Source organism: Passer domesticus, chromosome Z, assembly GCF_036417665.1.
Source record: "Passer domesticus isolate bPasDom1 chromosome Z, bPasDom1.hap1, whole genome shotgun sequence".
NCBI classification, from domain to species: domain Eukaryota; kingdom Metazoa; phylum Chordata; class Aves; order Passeriformes; family Passeridae; genus Passer; species Passer domesticus.
Window position 1 is genome coordinate 23598022 of NC_087512.1, and position 12238 is coordinate 23610259.

At 39.8% G+C, this 12238-nt stretch overlaps 1 protein-coding gene across 8 annotated transcripts in view; it reads right to left on the reverse strand.

The window, feature by feature from the left end:
- The window catches only part of THBS4 (thrombospondin 4), a 45599-nt gene that overhangs the window by 23731 nt on the left and 9630 nt on the right, over positions 1–12238 (reverse strand). For 5 of the 8 annotated variants that reach the window (XM_064405742.1, XM_064405741.1, XM_064405744.1 and 2 more), the window contains 4 exons: positions 11384–11587; positions 7116–7363; positions 5918–6023; positions 268–350 (listed from right to left, as the gene is read on the reverse strand). In XM_064405742.1, coding sequence (XP_064261812.1) covers positions 268–350; positions 5918–6023; positions 7116–7363; positions 11384–11587 — 641 coding nt within the window. Of the gene's footprint in view, positions 1–267; positions 351–5164; positions 5437–5917; positions 6024–7115; positions 7364–11383; positions 11588–12238 lie in introns of those variants that run through there. The other 3 variants (XM_064405745.1, XM_064405746.1, XM_064405747.1) reach the window with 3 other exon arrangements.

Here is a 12238-nt window from a genome sequence, read left to right on the forward strand (position 1 = left end):
CTATCTAATAGTGGGCTAGGATGGTTATTCCCTCACCAGACACTAAATTTTCTGGATCTGAATAAGCAAGCCCCGTACACTCCCACATCCAATGATCCTCCCTTACAAGCACAGGGTACCAGCATGTATATGGTTATTTCTTCTTGATTGTGTCATGCCTTCAAGGCAATAACTCTACACAAGAGTTTGCTACTTACTTGAAGTCTGTGCTGACTCTATCAAAGGAGCAAAACTGGGATATTTCACACCAAAGCCTCTATACATTACCTGTTGTCTAAGAAGGTCTTTCACATCTCCCAGTAGTTGGTTCATCTGCATCATTTGACCCATCAGCTGCCTATTAAAATCACCTGCAGGGAAACAGCAATGAAAAAGAGTGCACAACATAACTCTTCTTCATTTGTCATGGTAATTTCTGAGATATAAGATAGAAATTCCATGAAGAGCCATGGAGGGCAGACACTATTGTTATGCAAGCCCTGTAGAAATCATCAGAGCAAACACAGTACTTACCTCAAATTTTGTAGTGTGATTTTTATGAATTCAAGGCTTTTCTGGACTGAACTCCTCATATACCACAGAAATGGGCAAAGCAGAAAGCTCTCCAGAGAGAGAAAAATAAGATCACGATTCTTCTACTATTACTTCAGTGTTAAGCCTCTCCTAGGCAACTAAGGCCACCAGTGCTACTGGTTCCTGCCAAGGTCTGAGACTAGCAATCCTGAGTGAAAACCTCAGGATTTCAGAACTGGGTATTTGTGATAATCTATTTGGGGCAGAAGGGCAAGGTGAGGCCATGAAGCATATGTGCATGCAATGGGAAAACACCCTGGGTAAGTGCATTCCATCTCAGAGAATCAGAGTCATAGAATCATCAGTGTTGGAAGAGACCTTCAAGATCATGCAGTCTAACCACCCACCCAGCACTACCACTGTGACCCCTAACTCACTAAACCATCACCTTACCACCAGATACAGCCACCATCTGAACACCTCCAGGAAATTCCATCACCTCCCTTGACAGTTTATTCCAATGCCTGACCACCCTAATAATGAAAAAATATTTCCAATGTCTAAGCTGAATCTCCCCTGCCTCAGTTTAAGGCCATTTCCTGATGTCCTCCTACTGTAGGCATGGCAGAAGAGACTGGTGCCCACCTGGCTATATCCTTCTTTCAAGTGGTTGTAGAAAGTAATGAAGTTCCCCTGAGCCTCCTCTTCTTGAGACTAAACAAACCCAGCTGCGTCAGCTGTTCCTCATATTTTTGAGGAACAAAATTTTCTAGTTCATTCACCAGCCTTGTTGCCCTTCACTGGAAACACTCCAGCACCTCAATCTTACATTTAAAGTGAGGGGCCCAAAACTGAACACAGGATTTGAGGTGCAGCCTCATCAATCCTGAGTACAGGGGGTAGATTACTTCCCCGGTCCTGCTGGCACAGCACAGTTGTAACCATACTGATTCATATATATTTTTCAAAGTCAAATTACCCAGCTTTCTGAGCAAGCTCACTGTGAAGCTCTGAGAACACATCAACAGTGCCTGTTCTGACAAAACAGTGTTTTTAGTAACTGCAACAGTCACTTGACTTTTCTTCTCAAAGGCAGCTCATCACACTGCACAAGTTTCATGACTGCATTTGCTTCATGCACAAGTTTCATGACTGCAGGTGCAGACTTTGTATGGACTCACAAAACATCTACTCAGCACACTATGAACTCACACCAGAAGTCAGTCTTCAATACCAAATAACCAATTAAAGACCTCTAGAACAAGACCAAAAGTTACATCTGTAATGAGCCATAGGGAAGGACCAGATCAAACCCAAGATCTTCACAGGGGATTTTAATCTCTTAAATGAAGCACTGGTTTTGAGCCAGTGACAGAGAAGAAGCACAAAGCATATTTAGCACAGTAGCTTGTAGTTCCTTCTCTTTGGAGCTTACTTATGAATTTGTACCTCTCAAGAAGAAGATATTTGTTTACTTCTCTAAGTCTGTATCTAAAAATAAACTTCACAAATACAAGCTCTTCCAGAGTCTAGGCAGGCAGGAAATTTTGATATTATGCCTGATAGCTTCAAGGAGGTTTATACACATGTTATTTTTGTGAGCACTGAAAGCTTATATGAAAAATGCGTCTCTTAATGTTTACCTCATTTTTTTGTACTTCAAAGCATGTCTGTTTCCAAACATTCTAATAGGAACTGTCCAAATACTCACATACTAAGTAAGTTTTCTTCACTTCGTATTTTTTCATCCAAACACTGAACAAGTTTGAAGTCAGGAATCGCCTGTTCCAGAGCCTGTCTCTCTCTGTTCCAGTCCTAACCTTGCCACATTTTTATTTGTGTGACAATAGCAGGACATAATATCATAGGTATTTTAGAATCCGATAGTGGAACCTGGCACAAAGCTGTCAGACCAGACACTGGGGTCTGTTCTTGTTTTATTTTAAAACAAAGGCTCATTTAGGCATTATTGATTGACACCTGCAAAAAATTCTCAAGACCTCAGATGGTGTTTTTTTGGCTAGAATCTAAATAAAAACCAGACCTATTCTGTGGTTAAGTTTTGCAGACTGCTGAACATTAAGGTGGACCAAACTGGTTAAACTGCCATGAACTACATGCCCTGTGTGCAAATTTAGAAGAGCAGAAACAGCTGAATATACCTGGTTTTGTTTTTTTTCTCTTCCATTAAAAGTAATTCCAGCAGCAGGCTCCACTTGCAGCAGAGTAACAAGTGTTTAGGGATAAGTACTCAGAGAGGTTTTTAAGGAAGCTGTCAGTCCACAATATAGTGGATCCAGGAGAAAGCAGGCAAGCAAAAGGTACCAGCATGCAGCTATACAGCTATCTAGCCCTTCCATGTAGCCTCTCTCATCCATATATTATAAGGCAACTCCCCAGTTAGCTACTCTGTAGCTCTATGTTCTTGAATCATTAAGAACATGATCAACAGAATGGCTTTCACAATAATACCTAAGCTCAGAGACTGCTCTGAAGTATTAGTGGCCGACTAATGGAACTGAAGTCCCCATCCTTCTCTTGCCAGGATGTTGCAGTATAGAACCAGCTTCATTCCACAGCCAATTGGCCCAGGCATGCACAAACACTAGGCACAGTAGAACACCTCATAGCTTCATTGCTTCTACCTCTCTTAGGAACAACAGCTCTCTGGCTCAAGGAACACATTTGCTCCTGTCTGTATCACTCAAATCCTGAATTGTCATTCTAAGAGAATGACACCCATAGAATCATGGAATAGCCCAAGCTAGGATGGACTCATCAGGGTTATCAGGTCAAATCCTCGCCCCACATGGGACAAACAGAAGAATCACACCATGTGTGTGCGAACATCGTCCAGCTTCTCGAACTCTGGAAGATTGTGGTTTCTTGTCTAGAGAGCAAACCAGGATTATAGTATAGATGATGGTTGACAATAAAAAACATTTCTGAACAGCCTATAATCTTTCACCAAAGAAGCTGTACATACAAGTTTTATGTGGAATTAGGAAGAGGCATGTTCCAAGTAAACAGAAGGAAATATTCCTCAGATATGTGATAAAGTTCTTGACCATGCATTTAAAACTGACTGGACAGATTCAGGGACAAAAACATATATTGAATACAAACCACAAAGACATCAGGACTGAGTCGAGAGCTCTGAATACTATGAACTGGAGAACAGTGAAGCATTCAGAGAAAGCCAAACTAAGACTCCATTCCATTATTCTCTTGCCTGTGGGTCTATATTGACATACTGTCTCTAACAGCAACTTGTTTAAAGAATCTTTGGTACAGTGCACAATAACTTTTTTTTTATACTTTGTCAGGTTCAGGTCCCCTACATGAACTATACAACCTCCTAAGACCCTTGGGACCAGAATGATCTTGTGATGATTATCACACGCAGTGTACTAATCTCATCTACCAAACCCAGTTCACCTAGCATTCTATTTTCCTACCCAAACACAAAAATCCAAATAAACATCTCAGCCTGTGTCTGATCATCATAATCTCATCCCACTGCTTAGGTGTCTCAGCCTCACAGACTGAACATGGAGGTAATGCTGCTGTGAAAGCAATGAGCAACAACCAGGTACACAGTCAAAGCCATGTACAGTTATTCAGGTCCAAAGCACTCCCAAGGATTTTCCAATTAAAATGAAAGCACACATTTTTATCAAGATACTAGGTCTTATCCTCCTATACAGCTGAGCATTTACATTCCATCTTTTCCTGGCAGAAGGCAAAATTGGCATTATGTGATATATCATGCTCACAGAAGGGCATCATGATGCATACACAAAGTTCAAGCCAGACAACTTAAAATTGCTGTTGGAACACCCACTTTTTCTTTTGGTGGATTAGACTATGTAGACATTGGATGTATTTATGTAAGTAGTTGTTGATTATTCTTATTATTATTATTAACACTAATTCCACTTAGTTAAAAGTTAAAATCAACTGAATTTGAGAGTTTAAGCCAGGTGGAGGCAGCCACAGAGAGATGGTCTGTCTGTAAATTACTATTTGCATTATTGATTAGTGAGCAAGAAGTTACAAATGAGAAACCTGCAAGTTTGTCATTTGGAAACTCGGTGTGGGAGAGCTGCCAGTTTTTGCAGAAGAAAACACTGAATTACCCTTCTGTTTCATGTTTGAATGCCTGTTCTTTTAGTGAAAAAGAGAGAGCCCGGAGGATAAAATTAATTTTTTATCTAAGTGTATATATGTTAGGAAGCAAGGAAATAGAAGTATCTGGAACTAAGGATTTACATAGATAAAAGGTAGACCTGATTTTTGTTACCACTGCACACCATTGGTGCCTACATTCATGTAACATACCCAGGATGCTCTCATAAAATTTCTGCATCTCGTCTGTGTTCTTATCAAAACCAGCAATGCTGCAGGTTGGGTATGGCAGGGGGACAGGAAAGGGTACAAGAGAGAACATATATCATTAATCCTATTTCAAACCTTGAATTGAATTTCCTTCCTATGGCTGTCATATATTAACATAATCCATGCACAGTGTGAGCCCATTCTTCTCCCTCACACCCACAGCAGAAAGGCAGATGGACAGGGACTACAACAACTACAGATGGGACAGTCTAGCACAGGTTTTCTGTGTCCAGAGGTCAGGAAGCACGCTCACCTAACACAGGGGATTGCATGAAGCCCCTGAGGCCCTTCAGCAGGTGACAAAAGCCTTGGCTAAATTGTGGCAGGACTAGTGGCTACTCTGTAATGGCTTTTCCCACACAGACATACAGGCTCTGTAGCCATGGCACAAACGTTTTCTTCAGTCTCCTGCAAGCTTCTTCACACCTTGCTCCTCTCCTCTGGGTGACAGTCCAGTGCTCAGCAAGACATGGATACAGTCCAGTGCTCAGCAAGTCAGTGTGGATAAGTACATGGATAGGTCTCGCTACTCCACTGATCTTCCTTTCACACAACCTGTAGCAATGTACCCCATTTAGCACTGCTTTCCATCTGCAATTGTTTGCAATTTGAATACTTAAAATATTATTATTATAACAATATTATTTAATACTTAAAATATTATTAATACTTAAAATTATTTTAAAATATTAAAATTTTTTACTGTTCCACAAGCAGATCATCATCACAAAAATTTGCCTTCCAAATTAGGCTAAAAAAACCTCTTTCAATCATTACAGACTTGTCTTTCACTAAAACAACAATTCATTTCCTTATTACCAGCAACAGTTTTATCTCCAAATGGAGCTATTTCTAAAACATTTACAGGAAATTGTCATACCCATAATTTAGCCAAATAATTGTTATTACTTGACTATGGGCTTCTTCACATTTTCAATATTCATCGCATTAGTTTCCTTGCACTATATCGTTAAGAATAATTTTAACTCCCAGCTGCAGGCCTTACCAGTGTACTGAGGTATAGGCTCAATTTGTTGAAGAAAACAATCCTGCAGGTTTCCCACTTCAGCAAGGGTTCCTCCAGTTACCAGCTTTAGCTCATCTAGTGTATCCTGGGCTCACAAAAAAAAACAAACAGAGCTCACAATTCTGGTACAACAATGGGAAGAATATGAAATATCAGACAAAGTAAATTAATTTTTTTAAGAGAGGGAGTCGATTCCCTATGCATGCAGGGGTCCTACACCATTCCCTTCGGGACCACCCATCACCATTTGAACTGTATCAAATCTCTAGTCTTTGTCTTGCAGATTTTTGCATAGCTGTGGTTTTATTTAATTTTTTTTTTTTTACTGTTCCAATTCATGTAATCTCACATAGTAGGAAGTTCCCATATTTCTGTGGCATATGATTTTTTTTTTTAAGTGCATCCAAAGCTGTGTTTTTTTCCTCTCCTCTCAAACAGGTACATATATTCATGTCAGGAATATGGGCACATCAGTCATTCTCCATAAAAACAGGCTTACTTTCAAGCCTGTAATGAAACAAAGTAAGTGGGAAACCTTGGCGGCAGAATGCCTTTGTACCTTCTAATAAGTATTTTTGATTAATGATGATGGCAGATGCTGTGGAAGACACTGTTTATCTCAGACTGCTGATAGGGAGATGACAGGAAGCTTTATCAACTCCTGCTTGGCAGACAGAGGAAGAAAAGCTATTGCAGTCAAACAGATGAGGGCTTCACTCTGGCACCACAAGAGTCCTCTCTTTCTTTTGTCTTTTTTAGTCTCTTGGCATATCATGTGAAGAGGAAAGCCACATACACAGACAAGCATTGCTCATACAGAACAGCTGTAAGAAGCCAGTGAAAAGCTGCCCTTACTGCATTAGCTAAGTCCTTACAAAAAGTTCACTCCCCAAAAAACAACTAGATTGAAGCGAAGGAGGCAGCAGGTTTTTAAAATTTTATTTTAAAAGCTAAAAATTATGTCTAAAACAAATAGCGTAATTATTATAGGGTTCACGTGAGCTAAGATTTCGCCCGCTCCATAGGGAGCCCCTATTTACATTTATTTCACAAGTTAATATTAAAATATTACTGTACAGAGCTTGGCTTACTGAGGACTGAGGTTTGAATTCAGTGATCCAGAGGTTCAGTGGCGATACCTCTAAGTCCTCAGCCTGTTCCCAGTTTCCATGCTTACCTGTGGCTTCTCCTGGAGAGTGCGCAACTCAGCTGCCACCACCTTCTGAGACAGTGCTGAAAATGGTTTTGGCAAGTCCTCAATGGCACCTACTTGCAGGCAGTCCAGATACAGCTCTATCGTGCTAAATCCCTGCTGCAGGCCACTCAGCCACAAGATGACAGCATGGGGTTTCCCATCAGCCAGCTGGATGTTGCTAAAGATCACAGAATTCAGCCTTCCATCACTCTTCAGATAGCGCAGCACCACTAGGACAAAACACACAGAAGGACTATCAGAGGGTAGCAGACAAGGAACATCCTCTGGAAATCTGCAATTGCTCTGGTATTTTTCCACATGTCCATTTTTGTAAACGCATCCCATATGCAGACACAATGGTAATAATAAATGGGACATTGACTCTCAAAGCAGAATGCTGGCACGACATTTGTGAAGCTCTGCTGCCTGTGCTGAGTTTCCCTCTGCTTTGTCCAGGCCTCTCTAAATGGCTTGACCAAAGTCACTTTACAGGTCATAATGAGCTAAAAGGCAAGTGGTAAAGTTACAGGGCATAACCAGCAGCCTCCAGTCAGCACTTTGGTATGTACATATCTGACAGACCCAGAGACACTCTGTAGCAGAAGTGTACAACTAGAAAATCAATTTCAATGATGCATACCACATACAGTGGAGCCGTCTCAGAATGTATCCAAATGCATAATTAAAAACCAAAGGAAGCATGTTTCCAAACCAATAACCTGCACTTCTCTGTAACAAATATTCAGTAAAGCCAAAGTATAATGCAGAAAAAGCATAGTCCATTCCTAGGGATGACTAAACCTTTTCTCAGCCCTTTTTAAAAGCATTAGTGACTGACCTACCTGATAAAAAGGTCTCATTTCATTAAGTAAAATGCACCATCAAAAAAAACCCACAAGAGCAAACAAATACTCTTACAATAAATACCTGCTGAGTAATATTGAAAAGAAAATCTCTTTCCTAAGGAAATTGGATTAGTAAGCTAGAATCTGGGAGCCAGATCTCAAAGATCGGCTAGCTATTTCTCTCCACAAAATCTCTCCCTGGCTCTCCAACTGCATATCTGCAGAAGCAATGAGCTGAATGCCTCTGGACAGTGTATAACTACCCTGCAATATCAGACAGCCCTTCAGAGATCCCACTGATCACCAGCCGACCGCCTCCTATTTCCAGATCGTACCAGTTACGTGCATGAGGAATCAAGCTGCAGAGACATCAGGCATCTAAATATTTACATGCTGGCTCTTGCTAAAGTCTGAAATTCACAGATGGCTGCTACAGTTATATCAAGTGAGAGCTCACAAATGATGTGACACTAAGTCAACCAAAAATTGTGGATATAGTGGAGGTAAAAGCTCATACCAGCTTTGGACTTAATAACAGCTACTTAATGAAACTATCAAATTTCTACTCATTTAACAAACTAGTTTCCCATCTTTCCACTACTAATATAATTGCTTTGATGTTATGATACCTGTTTGTGGGTGACCTCCCAACTTACTGCACACATGCTCCCTAAAATTTAATTCCTCAGTCGAGTGATGAAAAAAACCCCAGATTTATACCAGCATGAATGAGGCAGCATATGTCTCCATCTTTGAAGTCTACACCAGTGCTAGAACTTCAGCAGCTGTGATCAATATCAGGAATGTTTTCACTACTGTCTATGTCAAAACACTGCCAGAGCTGAGATTTCTGCAAAGGTGCATGAGGTCACCAATAATTTGCTAAAAGGTAGCACTTCTTGCCAAACTCAAAGATATGGCAAGACAGAGTACATTACAGGCATTTTATTTATGTGAATATTATACACGCCTGGCCATATAAAATTGGATCTGGGCCCTGCATTCAGAGTGACCAAACACAACAGTAGCCTAGAGAAAGAAAGAGGAGATGGAGGCAGGGCCCAGAACAGACCCTCCCAGAATAGTTTCAGGACAAGGAGCAATCAGACTTGGAAGGAAGATCAAGTATTCTTTCCTTAGCCAAAGCCAAATATTCATCTGGTAAACTGGAGCAGGCTTTTGAAGAGATTTTCTTGGATCACAGCCTCCACCTCCAAGATTTAACTCATTCAAGCCCCTGCAGTATGTTTGCTGCTTGAATATTTTACAGATATTCATAAGAGTGTCATGTAAACTGCTTAAGAAACAAATTTTCATTTAAAATAGGAGCTGCTTCACAGAATTGTTTAACTGCAACACTTCTATGCACTAACTGCTATTTGCTCCATAAAATAATAATTTAAAAAGGATAAGAAATCCACGGATGCTATCTGTCTTTGAAAGGCACAATTGTCTACTGTAAGTTTAGCTGTTAAGTCAGTAATTCAGATCTGTGCTTTTATAAACATTTAGGTGTTATAAACACATTACTATCAGTTATACCACAATAAAACAAGAATATGAGGCAACCATTGGGAACAAAACTCTTAAATGTGGCTTTTTAAAGTATAACCAAGGCCTGCCTTGAGGCAGATTTGGGTGCATAACTAGAAGTAACATGCAGAGAAATACCACAGATATGAAGATCCTGCATTTTGCTGAGATGCCGACATTGGTTCACCACTTAAGTGACGCTGTTCAGTCTTGAGATGATCATACACATCTCACACACTCCATACTTGCAGCTGACATGACAATCTAATGGATGCAGTTTAACTTACTGTATGAAGTAGCCACATGGGATCCCTAACACTTCAGAGAAATCACATGTGAAAACACTGCCTACCACTTGCTCACTGCCATGTGCCTTAAACAAGGTGCTCTAAAGTAATGAGGAGGCAAAGAGACCCAATGAACAGTCTTGCTGCAAAAGGCCTCCCTCTCTTTGGCCAATCCTTTACATCAAACAGGTTACAGATGTGCCCCATCTACTCAACACTGGTCACTGACAGGACAAGTTGCTTCATGCTGCTTATGCATACACTATTATTGCATATGTTCTATCACACAGATGTTCCTCAAACACCAACCTCTGAGGACAAAACCAAAAGAAACCATGTAACCTTCCACTAGAAACACTCTAACAGGCTTAAGAGACCAGCAGTAACCATCAGACACGCAGACATTTTTGAAAATCAGTTCAATATGTTCAAACTTGTATGTATATAGACACATTTGTGCATATACACATGTGTTCCTATATATATGTGTGTGTACAACATTTGCACACATAACTGTGCATGTGTGAGAGGGAGAGTGAGTATGTGTAATTTATAATTTATTTAGCAATTAAGTCACTGTTAGGAATTGTATGGTGCTTTCGATAAGGCTGTGTGACCATGTATTACCTATTCCCTACACACACATAGCTCTTATTCCCTTATCTTGGAAGGATTTGGGCAGACCTGATAAAACTACCAATGTTTTATCTAACTCATTCCCCAACAATATTTAATTAAAAGGTATGCTTTTCTTCTTTTGCAGCATATTGAATAATTTCCCTATGTAGAAACTGAAATTTCTCAGTAGAATTTCACAGTATATTCAATTCAGCTAATTACTCAGTAGCAAATTGCTATAGCAGTGGTGAAGTCAATGCAGCAACAATAATGTACAAAATCAACAATCAACAATAAATCAACAAATAAATCAACAACAATCAATAAACAAGTCAGTAAATCAACAATCTTTCAATCACTGAAACTTAAAATTGTAGTAGATCCTAAATCTATTAAACTATTATTACTATTTCTAAAACTGCTGCAGTTCCTACTCTGACTCCTGACTAACTAATTCCAGTAAATAAAGAAGAAACACTTTATTTCACCCAACTGATGCTGTAAGTGCCAGGAATATTTGTCTTGCATAGTCACATCTAACCTCCAGGGTCATCGGAACAAGAACCTGACTTTCATATGCATGAGGCAGCATGTGCGTGTGTCCCTCGAATTCCTGAGTAATAAGAACCAGTGATTGTCCCTGGGGGAAAAAGGAAAAAAATAAAAAAAAGACCAAATGGACTCCTTGCTCCATACTCCATGTTTTTTATCTCCTTTCTCAGCATTGCTCAGAGTGAGCACCCCAGCCAAGTGGAGATACCAGCTGATTGTCAGGTCAGTTTTCCCTGGCCAGGAGAGAGCAGCATCAAGGAGACGAAGGGGTGAGAGGAGATGTGAAAAGTGACAGTATGCAACAGGAATGACTTGAGCACAAAGGTTAATCACACAGTTGTCAGCAATCATCTGTCACACACCAGTGACTATGGATCCAACACCAGTTCTACCATACGCATTCCAAGCAACTCACCTTTACTCATCCGTCCCATAACCGTAAATTCAAAATACTTGCTGTTGTCAGCTGATGAATATAGGCCAAAAACAGTGGCTGTGCTCTTTGGCTGTAATTTGAATGTTGAGAGCAAGTACACTTCATTCAGCATAGGATCCCCAAATGTTTGTTGCAAGAAGTTCAGTACCACTCGCTTGTTTGAATAAGGAAGAAGATCAAAAACTGGGGGGGGGGAAAAAAAAAAAAACAAATTTCAACAGAAAATTAAATATAATAATGACCAAAGAAAATGAGATTTGAAGCCACATTTTGGAGATTGTGCATTCTTTCTACCCAAAATAATAAAAAAAATCACTATGATGATCATCTGTAAATATCATGAAGTTCAAATCCCTGGCACTTGAAGGGATATCTTAAGCAATCTGGTCTGGTGAAACATGTCCCCATAGATGCAGGGAGTTTGGACTAGATGGTGCCTGCCAGCTACAACTATTCTATCATTCTATCAAAATACCTACAATTTGTTGCAATTGGTGCTATTTTAAGAACTTTTATTTTTCAAAGGGATTATTGATAAGTTACTAACATAGAAATACCTAGTCTTCAGCTGAGGCACTCCAATATTTTTAGGTAGATCTCAAAAGTGCTTATCTTCTGAGGATTCACCTCAAATCGAAAGCTTTTTAACTGACTTCTGCTTTCATAAATTCAGATGTTTGTGTTCACATTTCAATTAGATAAGGATTCAGCATTAAAATTTTGAGACAGATTTCCAGAGTGCTCATCCTTTGATAGCATTTGCAGGGCACCAATTAAAATTAAAAAAAGCCAGGTAAGCAATATGATGTTCACAACCTTCTCACTTAATTGACT